General features: G+C 43.7%; 1 protein-coding gene across 2 annotated transcripts in view; it reads right to left on the bottom strand.

Annotated features, from left to right (window-relative positions):
• The window catches only part of LOC147455628 (gamma-glutamyl hydrolase 1-like), a 52,024-nt gene extending 41,909 nt beyond the window's left edge, over positions 1 to 10,115 (bottom strand). Inside the window, exon 1 of one of the 2 annotated variants that reach the window (XM_086514363.1) lies at positions 9,378 to 10,115. In XM_086514363.1, the coding sequence (XP_086370489.1) occupies positions 9,378 to 9,884 (507 nt within the window). In that variant the 5' untranslated portion in view covers positions 9,885 to 10,115. The remainder of the gene's footprint in view (positions 1 to 9,377) is intronic. The other variant, XM_086514362.1, reaches the window with a different exon arrangement.
• Positions 10,116 to 12,468: the final 2,353 nt, after the last annotated feature.

Here is a 12,468-nt window from a genome sequence, read left to right as displayed (position 1 = left end):
ATCCAAAAGTGCAATGTGGCCCAACTATCGGATAATTTTTGTTGGTAGTCCCACCTTGACTTTATGCCTTTATTGAGTTCACTTCCTAATATTCACCAACTTGCTGAGTGCGACGAGGGGACCTACATGATCTTGCTCTGAGCCTAGACATCTCTTACTATATGAATTCCAGTGCCGACCACTACCCATCTGCAGGTGAAACTACCTTTCACATTGACCATACAATGTCCGACCGTTTGCTACTTCAAAAAGAGGGTCTCGAAAATAAAACAAAACCCATTGGAAAGAAACCAACAACTAAAGTTAGCAGTTGCCACGTCCTCGTGACAGCGATCACGGTGTTTTGAGCTAAGAAGCTCTGAGACAGGTGAACTATCTCCCAGCTCGTATTAGAGCTATTGTATGTCTACAATGCCACCCAGAACAAGTATCAAAGGTCGTCGGCCAACAACTCGCTTTATGGAAAATCAAGAGAAGGTTAGTCCTATTCCAGAGGAGATTGAAGTAGGCTTTGAAACTGATCTGCAACCTGGGAATGAGACAGAGGTCGCTCCAGGAGAGGGTATTGCTGTTGAATCAAGAATTCGAAACATTCCAGTCATTCCAGGCGTCGGAGAGCTGAAAGGGCTACTAGACAGAATAGGACTCAAGGATCCAAAAGTCAAAGGCAGACTAATGAAAGTGATAGGAGTCAAAAAACTCATCACTCACTACACAAGGGAACCAAGAAAACAATCGAAGAGACAATGACAGAGATGGAAACCGAGGACTGTGAGGCTGACACTGATCATCACGACAAGAAGAAGTCATGCGGGAAGAAACCAGTATGTAAAACTAGAATCACCAAGACCAAGGAACATTCCACTGATTTGAAAATTTCCTTTCCTACATTCAAAGGGGAAAACTTAAAAGAGATGTTCACATACAAACCTTTGAGCAGTATGTTGAACTGAAAGACATAGACGAAGATAAATGGGGGGAATATTTTCCTCAAACACTGAAGGACGCACCTAGGAAATGGTATTACCATTACCCAGCCTGCCGACTCAGGTCGTATCACAAGCTCATCAAAGCCTTCAAACTGGAATACTCAAACAATAGTGGAGATGAAGATATTTTGTGAGAGCTGGATAAGATCAAACAAGGAAAGTTGTCAGTCAGAAGTTATGTAGAAAAGATAAAAGAACTAACCAGACAACTGCAAGAACCTCCCTCAGAGAAAAGGATGAGAGCTTGGTTCCTTAATGGCTTTAAGAGTAGGAAGTTGCAAGAGTAGGAAGCTGCCAGAGCAAGAAGTACCAGCACCAACAAGAAAATTCAATGACCTGGTACAGGGAGCACTGAAGCTTGGAACAGCAGGCGAAAAAGAAAAAGGGGCATAGAAGAAGGCAGTCTAGTGACGATGAATCATCCGCTGAAGAAAGTTCAGAATCCGGATCCAGCTCGAGTTCTTTTGAAAGTGAGACAGAGGAAAAGAGTACAGCTAAGAAAGGAGCTTGGACCAGGAAAATTAAAGAAATGTGTAATCAAATCACTAAGATAGCCAAAACAAGAACTTCAGTAAGAAAACAGAAATATGGTGTTCTAAATGCAAGTCAGCACTCCAAAAAGGAAAGGGACTTGTCAATGATTGCCCTCACGAATCCAGAAGCACCCAAGGAAGATGTAGCCAGTGGGGCTAGGGAAAATGAAGCCACTACAAGCACTGGAGGAGGCAGAGGACGCTACCAGAATGGAATTGGAAGGGGTAGAGGCAGGGGAGATTTTTCTAAAAGAAACATGAACTGCTATACTTGTGGCAAGTATGTCCACTTCGCAGCTCAGTGTCCAGATTTACCAAAGCCAGAGGTACCTGACCAGAAACCGCCAGAGCCAGTACTCGTAAGAGTATTCACAAGAAAAAGATTAGTGATTGAAGAAATCCCTACTGAAGAAGATAGTTTAACTGCTGAGGCCAGAAAGTGGGAACAGCAAAGGAAAGTGTGGACGGCTAATAAGGGTAAAGAAAAGATAGTAGACGAGTGGCAAGAGCAAAGGGATCTTGCAGCGAAAATCATTGAAAATCGATCAAGGAAGCTGCCAGAACAACCAGAAAGTTCAAACGCTCGGACCATTCATAAAATACCACCTCAACCTTCATAACCAAAACCGGAGAAGGCAACAGATCGATTAGATGAGTCTATGATTGCTGCAGTATAAAGCTTGAGAGAAGAATCGAGGCAAGTCAGAGCAAACTTGGTCGAGGCTAGACATACTGACCTGGGAAAGAATCAGGTGGATTCATCACAAAGCAAGCCAGTAACTACAAGCAAACCAGTAGAATGGAACTGTGAAGATTCTCAAAGGGAGAAGTCTTCAGGTTCGGACACCGGGAGCGATCGGGCAATGAGCAAGATGAGATATATGTTAAGGTCTGTGATCGGATTCAGAAATTAATTGTAGAGTTGGATGACATTCGACGCACATTGCCTAAGGCGGCTAAATTTATCAAACAGAAGAGAGAAGCTGAAGCAGAAGCCAGTTACTCTAAAACATCTTTGAGAGATGAACCAGTAGACTCTGAACTATTTCAAAGCACAGTTGAGGAAGAGCCAAACCAAGAATGGCAAGAAGTGTATGATTTCCTTCAGCTAGACAAATTGCCAAAGGGGCCTAAACCCAAAGAAGAACAAGCAACAGAAGAAGAAGTACTACCAACTTATGCGTCCGATGGGGCCCAAGTGACAAAGAATTAAAATAAAGCAGGACCCACACACACACTGAAAGACTTGCGTAGCAGCTGATGACGTGGCAGCTGTACGGAAAAACACGAAAATTGCGTTGACATGATGACGTGGTAGACTATGTGGATTTTCGCGTTTTGCGTTGACTGCTGACGCGACAGCTGTTCGGAATTCCGTGATTTACGCCGGTAGCTTTTTGGCATTGCTTTTGGACTAGAAGCGTTTGAGCTTGAATGCTTTTCATGTAAACTGCTTTGGGGGCCTAGGGCCTTTAAATATGAGGCCATGGGCTCATTCTCTGGCATGCTTCTTGAAGAAGGTGGAGTCTGGAGTACCGGCTTGTCCTGTGTTGATGCAATATAAAGAAATACGGAAAGGGGCACCAAGGTTTGGGGCCAATAGTCTTTGGAGTGGAATTCCGCCACTCCGTGTCACGTGTCATCTCTCTCTCTCCGTTCAGTTGTTATTGAAGTGCTAAAAGTTTGTTCAATCTGTTCTTTTCTATTGGCCTCGTGGTGCCCGTCTTGTGACAATGGTATCAGAGCATTAGGCGTGTGCTTTTCTAAAAGCATACTGGTCCTACAAAAGACAACGAACAAATTCTCGAGAATCCCGTGAAAACCAACCTCAACGGCCTCGTCTAACACACCGTCAACGAGACGCCTTGTTACAAGAAGGCCCATGCTTCAAATGTTTCCAAACAGAGCATACGTTCAATACATGTACTGAGCGAGCCTTGACGTCCTCAGTGCAACCTTCTGCTCCCACGTCAGACAAATCCCTGGGGCCACCTTCGGCCAAGAGGGCCTAGACCTGCTATTGAACTAGTACCCGATATTTATGGTATACACCTCGAGAGCTTTAATGAATCATGCAGAGCTTATGGAAAAGTCAACGGCTTGAAAGCCCTTATTTTTTTGACCCCGGAGCTATGAAGAACTTCATCCATCCAGAATTCTTGAAGCAGATGCACTTTGATTATGATGCAGAGGGTGGAGAAATTGAAGCTAAGCTAGCCACGGGGCAAACTCAAAAAGTGGTACCGCTCATTAGTGCTCTTCCACTGACCATACAAGATTATCATGGAAAAGCCGATTTCCACATTATGAAGTTGGGCAATTGCGACGTTCTCTTGGGCATGCCCTGGCACGACAAGAATGATGCAACTCTCCAGGTTCAGAACCGAACCATCACCGTGATGCAGAAGGGCAAGCCAGTTGTCCTCAAAGTTCAGTTGTCCGAACAAAGCCCTGAATGACCTCTCGAGTTGTTTTCTAGTTAGATACTTTTGAACATTGTTTGAGAAAGTATTGTTTGAAATTTGTTTGAAATAGATGCTATCTGTTTTAAACCTGTGGCGCTGATTTCAATTGTTCGACTCTGGTTTTAAATACTGGTTTCAATGATTGGTGATTTTACTCCCAGGTGGAGAAGTGAGAAATACTGTTTTGGTATTGTTTGAACCTTAGAACGACGCAGGCCGATGCCTGGGAGCGTTTCGTTGTATGTTTGAAAACCTCGGAACGACGCAGGCCGATGTCTGGGGAGCATTCCGTTGTATGCTAGATAACTTCCCAACGACGCAGGCAGATGCTTGGGGAGCGTTTGGTTGTATGCTTGAACCTCCAAGCGACGCAGACTGTGGTTTGGGGAGCGTTTGGTTGTACAGTCCACTGAGCTCATGGCCCGGACCTTAGGTTATTTGGGGGGGGGGGAGTGACGAGGTAGTCGTTGAGTAGCTTTATACCGCAAACCATTTGTCTCGGGGGAGTGCTCAACAGCGCTGTTTGTTGTGTCTTGTAACATCCATATGTAAGCATTTGTGTTGCATTGTGATGTGCCAACTACTGAATGTTCCTAATTGGATGAGATTGCATGGGTATGTAATTTTACTGCATCAAGACACCCGTAGAAGATAAGTGCAGTCTGGGTGTGATGGCTAATTTTACTACGCCAACATATCAAGAGTTCCGAACTGGACGAAAGGAGAAGCCAACTCCTTGATCAAAAGGGCCGAAAGGAGAAGCCCACTCCTTAACAAAAAAATAGCAAACTGATTGTCCCTTGGAATGACCCTCGGAAAAAAAAATTAAGCTAACTTGAGTTGTTTTGCAGATATGTTGTAATCGTGAACGATTACTCTCTTTCAAGAAGGGGGGATGTCACAAACTACTGACGTGTCAAGTCAGTGAAGAGCAGAGCCAACCTTCAGATCAGATCACGGCCTAAACCCTAAGAAGAACAAGCATCAGAAAAAGAAGTCCTACCAACTTATGGGACCCCGTCCGATGGGGCCCAAGTGACATAAAGGATTAAAATAAAGCAGGACCCACACACGCATTGAAAGACTTGCGTAGCAGCTGATGCCGCGGCAACTATATGGAAAAACCTAAAAATTGCGTTGACATGATAATGTGGTAGACTGTACGGATTTCCGCGTTTTGTGCCGACTACTAGCGTGGCAGTTGGACGGAATTCCGTGGTTTACGTTGGCAGCTTTTTATCATTGCTGGAATGCTTCTTGGAGAAGGTGCAGAGTCTGGTGTACCGGCTTGTACTGTGTTGATTCATTATAAAGAAATACCGAAAGGGACGCCAAGGTTTGGGGCCAATACTCTCTGGGGTGGAATTCCGTCACTCCGTATCGCGTGTCCTCTCTCTCTCTCTCTCTCTCTCTCTCAATAAAGTTGTTATTGAAGTGCTAAAAGTCTGTTCAGTCTGTTCTTTTCTATTGGCACGTGGTGTCCGTCTTGTGACATCCAGTGTTTTCATCTTTCAGTCCTAGTGTTTCTTCTTTCAGTTCCAATATTGGTTTCCAACAGTCATTGAGTCTTCTTAAGTCTGACATCTGTAGTTCTAAGTACCAACCTGGAATAGCTGTATGAACGCATCCAGCTCATTCCAGAGAGGTATTTGCTTTAGATTGCACAAATACTGGTACAACAGTACTAAATGCGGGAATGCTGACAGTACTTGCCGTAGATGCTGGGTACTACGAGGCTAATGCCTGAACGTTGAAAACGCTAATGATGCTAATGATGCTGAGGCTAGTGTCTATACTTGAAGCGGTATTGGCTGATATCTGCAACGTTGGAAACGCTGATGATGGTGATGCTAAAAACGCTGGCTTGAAGGGCTGAAAACGCTGGCTTGATGGAAAACGCTGGAATGCTGAGGGTGGTAAACGCTGGTTGAGGGTGAAAAGGCTGGCTCAGGCTGAGGGTACTACTAGTCCTTGGTGCTGCGGTACTGTTTGTACTTCTTCTACTGCTTCTTGTCTTTCCAAGCGCCCCCTCGGTTACCTATTGTCACGTGACACATCCAACCCTATGTGTCCGTGGACAAGCTACAGCACGACAAGGGTTCAGTCAATCCAATCAATCTAGATTAGAAGTGATCTGGCACTTTTGTGAGTCTATTCGTAGACCGTGCATGCCCAATCACTTGGTATAGATGCATATCCTCTGGTTGCACACAGCATGATCATCAGTATTCCCTTCAGAATCCATCAGATTCAGTCAAGGGAATTTTCCAATGCATTTAGCCTATTTTCCCTATTTTTGGTATTTTCACTTATTATTTTTAAGTGACTTTCCAACAAAAGTAGGTAGGACAATTTTGCTGAGTTAATATATAAGCAAACCCCAGTTAGCACTTTCTGGCAGAAGAGACAGCAGGAGCACATGCTCAACAGGCACCTTCTCAACAAGAACCCATCAACCTAGCGTTTTTGGACCTCCCCAGCAGTACCCCCAAATCCCTGGCATTTTTCATCCCTTGCATCATCGCCATCCACAGTTAAGCCCTAGCGTTTCCTGCATGGCATCACCATACTCAGCCCTGGCGTTTTTCCCATGATCGCCAGCAGTACCCAGACAGGGCAGCATTTTCACTAACGACAGCAGACCTACCAGCGTTTTTATTTTCAGCCTCAAGTACAGCAGTTTGTCAGCGTTTTCAGCCCTATGGGACAGCAGCAGATTCAGCCCTAGTTGGTTGCAGAAGACCCCCATTTTCAGCCCTCGAAAACGCAGCCAAAACAGTCATTTTCAGCCACTGAAACAGTCTCGAAATTCAGCAGATAGAAGACCACAGATTTCAGCCCTAAAGTCGTCGTCGTCATCACCGTCATCGTCATCGGCATAGTCCCAAGTTGCATCAGTCCATTGCATACACATTGTACCACTTTGTGCAATCATAAGTAGACCACTCTCGCCGACGAGAGTGGGGCCTTCGGAGGAGGGTTTTACAACGTCTCTCGTGTCGTATCTCTCTTCTCTCTCTATCTCTCAGTCTCATTCACTTACACGCACAGTGTCCACTCACTTTCTTTGTGATCATAGCATTCTCTCATTAAAGAACGGAAGACTCTACCTTCCATAAGAACAAAAGGAACCTTGAGCACAGTTCGGAGCACTCATCTTGAGCAAAGCGCAAACATTCGTTCCGCTGCACCTAACACCTATATAGCCACAATAAGCTGGGTCGAGCAGTCTCATGCTGAACCCCACGATTTGGGAAGAAAGGCAAAAAGACATTTATTAATAAGTTTGACAACTTACTAATAAGGGATGGTTTACATGCCGTAAATTGGGTCACATGCAGTAATATGCTTATGCTTGGTTCTAATGAACTGTGCAATCAAAGGGTATGCACCTACTCTAAAGTGCCTCAACATCCATGTCTTGCATACAGGCTCACAAGGGTGCTAGAACACTTCCAGGCTGACCTAAACCCTAGAAGTAGGAGTTACTGCACTAGCCCCAAAACCATAGCGCTGCTTTCAATATTTCTTTATATTCCTTCCAATGGTTACAAGATTTGGGGCTCCTCTGCTTCTCTGCAAATTGGAATGCCCAAAAGAGACCCCCATGTTCATATTTAAAGGCCCTTGGCCTCCCAAAAGCATACGTGTGAAAAGCTACTTGCCCTAAAGCACAAGCGTCCAAGACCTGGCGCCTAAAACTCGCAACGCAAAACGCGGTCCTGTCCGTACATATTTCCATGAATCGCGGGCCCTACCGTATAATGATGCCACGTCAGCCCTTACGCAATTTTGAGTGTCTTCGTCTACTTTAGGCTTTAGGCCCCTCACTCATGTCCTGTAAGTTGGAGGTTTTAGGCCCCTCTGCCTTATCCTGTAAGTTTGTCACAGTTAGGTTTAAAACCCTAACCCCTTGTACTTTAGATGCTTCCACATCACCGACTTGTGACACATGCTAGAGAATGTATCGTCTAGTAGGAATGGTCATTGGCATGTGCGTATGAAGTCAATGTCTACTCAAGAATTGAAATTATTTTTCGCAGGCCATTACTTTTCTCTAAGGAGAGGTATGTGAGGAGGGGTATGCGATTACCTTTCTCTAAGGAGGGGTATGTGACAAGTTACAACTCCATGACGTGACAAGCCCTTGTACGGGCGGGGTATGCATAACATCAGTGTCTACTCAAGAATCGGAATTATTTTTCATCGGCGATTACCCTTCTCTAAGGAAGGGAATGTGACAACTCGATGATGTGGCATGCCCTTGTACGGGCGGATTTGTGAAAAAACACACATGCTTATGTGGCAGCTGTACGGACAGGATGACGCGGCAACTTTTGTGTCTCATTTTGAAGCTATTTGGGCATTAGCTTTTAAAAGCAATTAACCTACAAGCTTTTAAGCCTTTGTAAAAGCAGGCCAAGGGTCTTTAAATATAAGCCTAGGGGGAGACACTCTCACTCGAGCAGTTGTAGAATTTTGGGGAAGTGCTCCTTGCGGCAGATGTATACATGAAGAGCGATTAATATACCGCAAGAGGCGCCTAGTTAGGGGCCGGTGAATTTGGGAGTCATACTCCACCACTCCGTGTCTCAGTTCAAGTGTAAAGTGTTCTTTCCTTTCAAGTGCTTGAAGTGTAAAAGTTTGGTTCTGGTTGTTATTTCCAATGACTAGCAGTGCCCTTTCTAGTTACATAGCCAAGGTCTATCCATATGAGCTAGGTACCCTCTTTAACCAGTATAATGAATTAGTCCTGACCTATGAGCATTCCTCTTCTCATTTTTTATTCCTCATCTTAGCAAACAAAAGAAAGGTAGATGGAGAAATCACAAGCAAGGCTAGCTCAGAGGATTAAACTGACAGATGACAGGTTACAGCTTCTACACAGAAAGGGGAGCTTAGCCTACAATATGTTTAGCTACTTACTCTCTCACTTCAATGGTAGACTTTCATCTTTCTACAATGATTTTGAAACACATTTCACAAGTCATGAAACCCTAGATTTTAACAAACCCTTCGATTAAATTTTGAGGCATATCTATATGTACATGCATGTAAATAAATCTAGGAAGGAAAAGACAGGTTGTAGACTTATGTAGCTTTTAGCTCCATCATGCATAGTGCTATGACATTCCCACTGCCATCATCAGTTGAGACAAGTGGACATTAATTTTGTTAGAAACAGGAGTGCTGTTCAATTGTGTGATACTTCATTAGTTCCAATCCAAGGAATTGTTATCGATTGGTTCCAAACCAAAGGATTGATCAAAGGCCCCTTTTATGAAAATTAATGATATCTGCTTTTCCACCACAAAAGGAATTTTACACAGCCTGATCTACAGCCTACAGTATTAATCAAATCCTTGTGTTATTATGCGCAGGAAGCAAACCAGAAGAAGGGTATCAAAGGGCTCATTGTAGATGAGAGGGACAGCGCGTGCTCCCCCCATCTCGATGAATTTGACATAGGAGGCAGCGATGTAAGAAACGTTGGTGCTGTTCCAGCCCATCCGCTTGATGAGACGGCCTTTGTCACCGTCGCCAGGCTGCGACAGAATACCGATCAGCGGCCTCAATTGTAAAGTTGGTTCATCCCCAGAGCAAAGTTGCTCAGAAGGCTTGCTAATGGGCTCTTTCATTCGTAATGTGTAACTCTTTTCTGCCTTGTGCGCATCAATAGAACAGAAAAGTAGCAGGAATAGCAGGTGAACGATCATAAGGGTACTGTTCTGCAGAGCTGCGATGTCCATAGCCAGAAGGGTGACCTTTTCATACAGATGATTAGCAGAAACTGCCAGACAGGTTGTCCTTTCCGCTATACTTTTACTTGCAATTATTACTTGGTGAGCCCAAGGCTCTTTTTGCGGTTTCTGAACGCAGAAGCCACCACGTGGCATTAGATGTGGCTCCTTTCAGCTGGTTCCAAGTGGTTAAATTCTTGTTATTAGTGAAATGAAGGTTTATGCCTCTCATCATACTTTTGGTGAGCTCTCTATCCAAGAGCTCCTTACATAAGAGCACTCAGAATGAAATGTCCAATGAAACAAAGGCGTCGTATGCCTCTCATTAAACCTCTCATGCTGAGCTCTCCATCGATGAGTTCGCTACAAAGGAGCACTCGAAATGAACTACCCACCCAACCGGAGGAGTTCCATATGTACAAATTTCTCTCTTCCTGTTCACACTTGATCAAACACCGCCCATGCATAACCAGACTTGTGGTGTGCCAGGCTAGACACCCATGTGGCTATTCTAGGCTTTCATTACATTCCATGTGGTGAGTGGCCCTACTTTGGCCTCCACCCCCAACCTCTATGCACCCATGGTGTGCTCTACAGACTCTATCTAGGTATGTCGTGTGTGCTATATGGTCCCATTACCATAGGTAAAATTACAACATCTCACCCCCTTCTCTATCAAATTTTCTTCTTCTTGTATTGAGCACTATCATTGATATCTAGCTAGGCTCCCATGGGATACTAAACATTCTAAATCTTGCAATATTTATAATCCAAGAAAAAACAAACAAATTTCTTGTATTAACTTCAAAAGATAGGGAGAGAGATTGTTAACCAACACACCCACACATACAAAGATAGAGAGGGAGACCATTCATCCTCTCCACCTGTCGCATTGTGATTAATTATGTGCAATGCAAACTCATCAAAACATGAACAGGGGATTGAGGCCATATTTCTCTTTCATGCACTAATCATGCACCCTCACACACAAGTGCATGCTTTTCAAGATAGGCAAGTAGTGATAAGTCATCACCTTACTTTTATGAGCAAAGCTTGTGAAATATAGAAAAAAAGTGGTGTCATTATCCATAATTTTGAGTGGAGATAGCTTGAGCACCCTAGAGATTCCATCTAGGTATATCTATAAATTACAAATACTATGGCTATAACCCCATTGGCATGAAAAATCCATTTTCTTGTATGTATGTATACATTGACGTTCATTTTTCCACCCTCAAATGTGAGCAAACATTAATATTGCTAGCCCTATATATTACTTAAGTGATAGCATCAACGGATAGATCCTCTCTATATGATACAAATATATGTATGGGTAGCATGTCTTTGTCAATGTCACAACCACCCAGACTTCCCTTTTTTTTTAAAGCAAAACTCACAATTGTGAGTGAATTATATTGATCATCCCAAAAAATTACAAGAACTTGTCATGCTCGTGCCGAGCCATGACATCATCTAGAGACCATAATTACATGGGCTATCTGGGGGAGCCACCCCTAACTACTTGCTCCCTTGCCCTTGATACACAAGGTTAATTATCATGTTCTTCACAAATCTTCTGTTTTCCAATGGCCAAGATTTTCCCCTTTCCTAAGCATTCCGTTGACATCAAGGCACAGGTAATCCTAGACCAATCATCCGAGTTTTGCTTGCGCCCGAGCGTCCATATTAGCACTCTACTTTCTTGTATAATTTCTATGAAGCTTGCCACCTCAGTAACTCCTTCAAACACATGGCGGTTCCTTGACTGCCATACATTATGTAAGAAGAAGTACCTGACAATTTGAGTGCAGATGAGGAGGGCAAGACTACCCAAATTCTTACCTCCAAGGAGTAAATCAGTCGTGAAAAAACCAATTTTCCATGTTCTTTGGACCCACTTGCATATTTTTCTTGTGAGGCCTCGAATAGCTGGGCATTCCATAAATAGGTGGGCCAGATCTTCACTAGCCAACCCTGCACCCTAGGCATCGATCTGTCCCAATCCCTCTCTCCTGAATCTTCACCCCCGTCGGAAGAGCACCCCCTAATTACTTTCCATAGAAATTCCTTCATGTGATGCGAAACCTTTGGCGCCCAGATGTTCTCCATTACTTGCTCCCACCTTTCCTCCGACCATTGTTTTTTCCATACTTGTTAAGGGGGCTAGACCAATTCTTCTTTAGCATCATTGTATGGTAAATGCCTTTAGAATAGGGTTTCCATAAGAGACTTCTTCCGGGCCATTTCCAAGCATTCCAATTAAACTCCGAGTCACAGATTGGCATCACTCCCTAGTCAAGCTCTTTCATCACTTTGTTGACTAGCAAAACCTCCAAGCTATTAAGTTGGTATTGGGTTACCAGAAGTTAAGTGGTTTTCTAGCCACACCTCCTCTTTTAATAGGACTAGAACCATTTGAGATTATATTGTTCTATGGTCTAGCATCTCTCTTGAGGTTTCTTTGGTTGGTTCTCAAGCCATTAAAACTTTTCTTCATCTTCTCTCTCTCTCTCTCTCTCTCTCTCACACACACACACACACACACACACACACACACACACATATGTACACATTGAAATAGCAAGGTGAAGAGTCACGAAGGTCTACTAAATATATGACTTATCATCAGGGGGGATGAGAGTTATGGGGAGCATGTATGAATGAGTGCTTACAATCACATGTATTTCAATATAAAATTTTATTGTCCATTATACACACATAATAACAAATGGCTTATATG

The sequence above is a fragment of the Adiantum capillus-veneris genome, chromosome 6 (genome assembly GCF_014529385.1).
Source record: "Adiantum capillus-veneris isolate H3 chromosome 6, ASM1452938v2, whole genome shotgun sequence".
NCBI classification, from domain to species: domain Eukaryota; kingdom Viridiplantae; phylum Streptophyta; class Polypodiopsida; order Polypodiales; family Pteridaceae; genus Adiantum; species Adiantum capillus-veneris.
The sequence above is the reverse complement of the archived record's forward strand: the minus strand, read 5'-3'. Positions and strand labels throughout refer to the sequence as shown.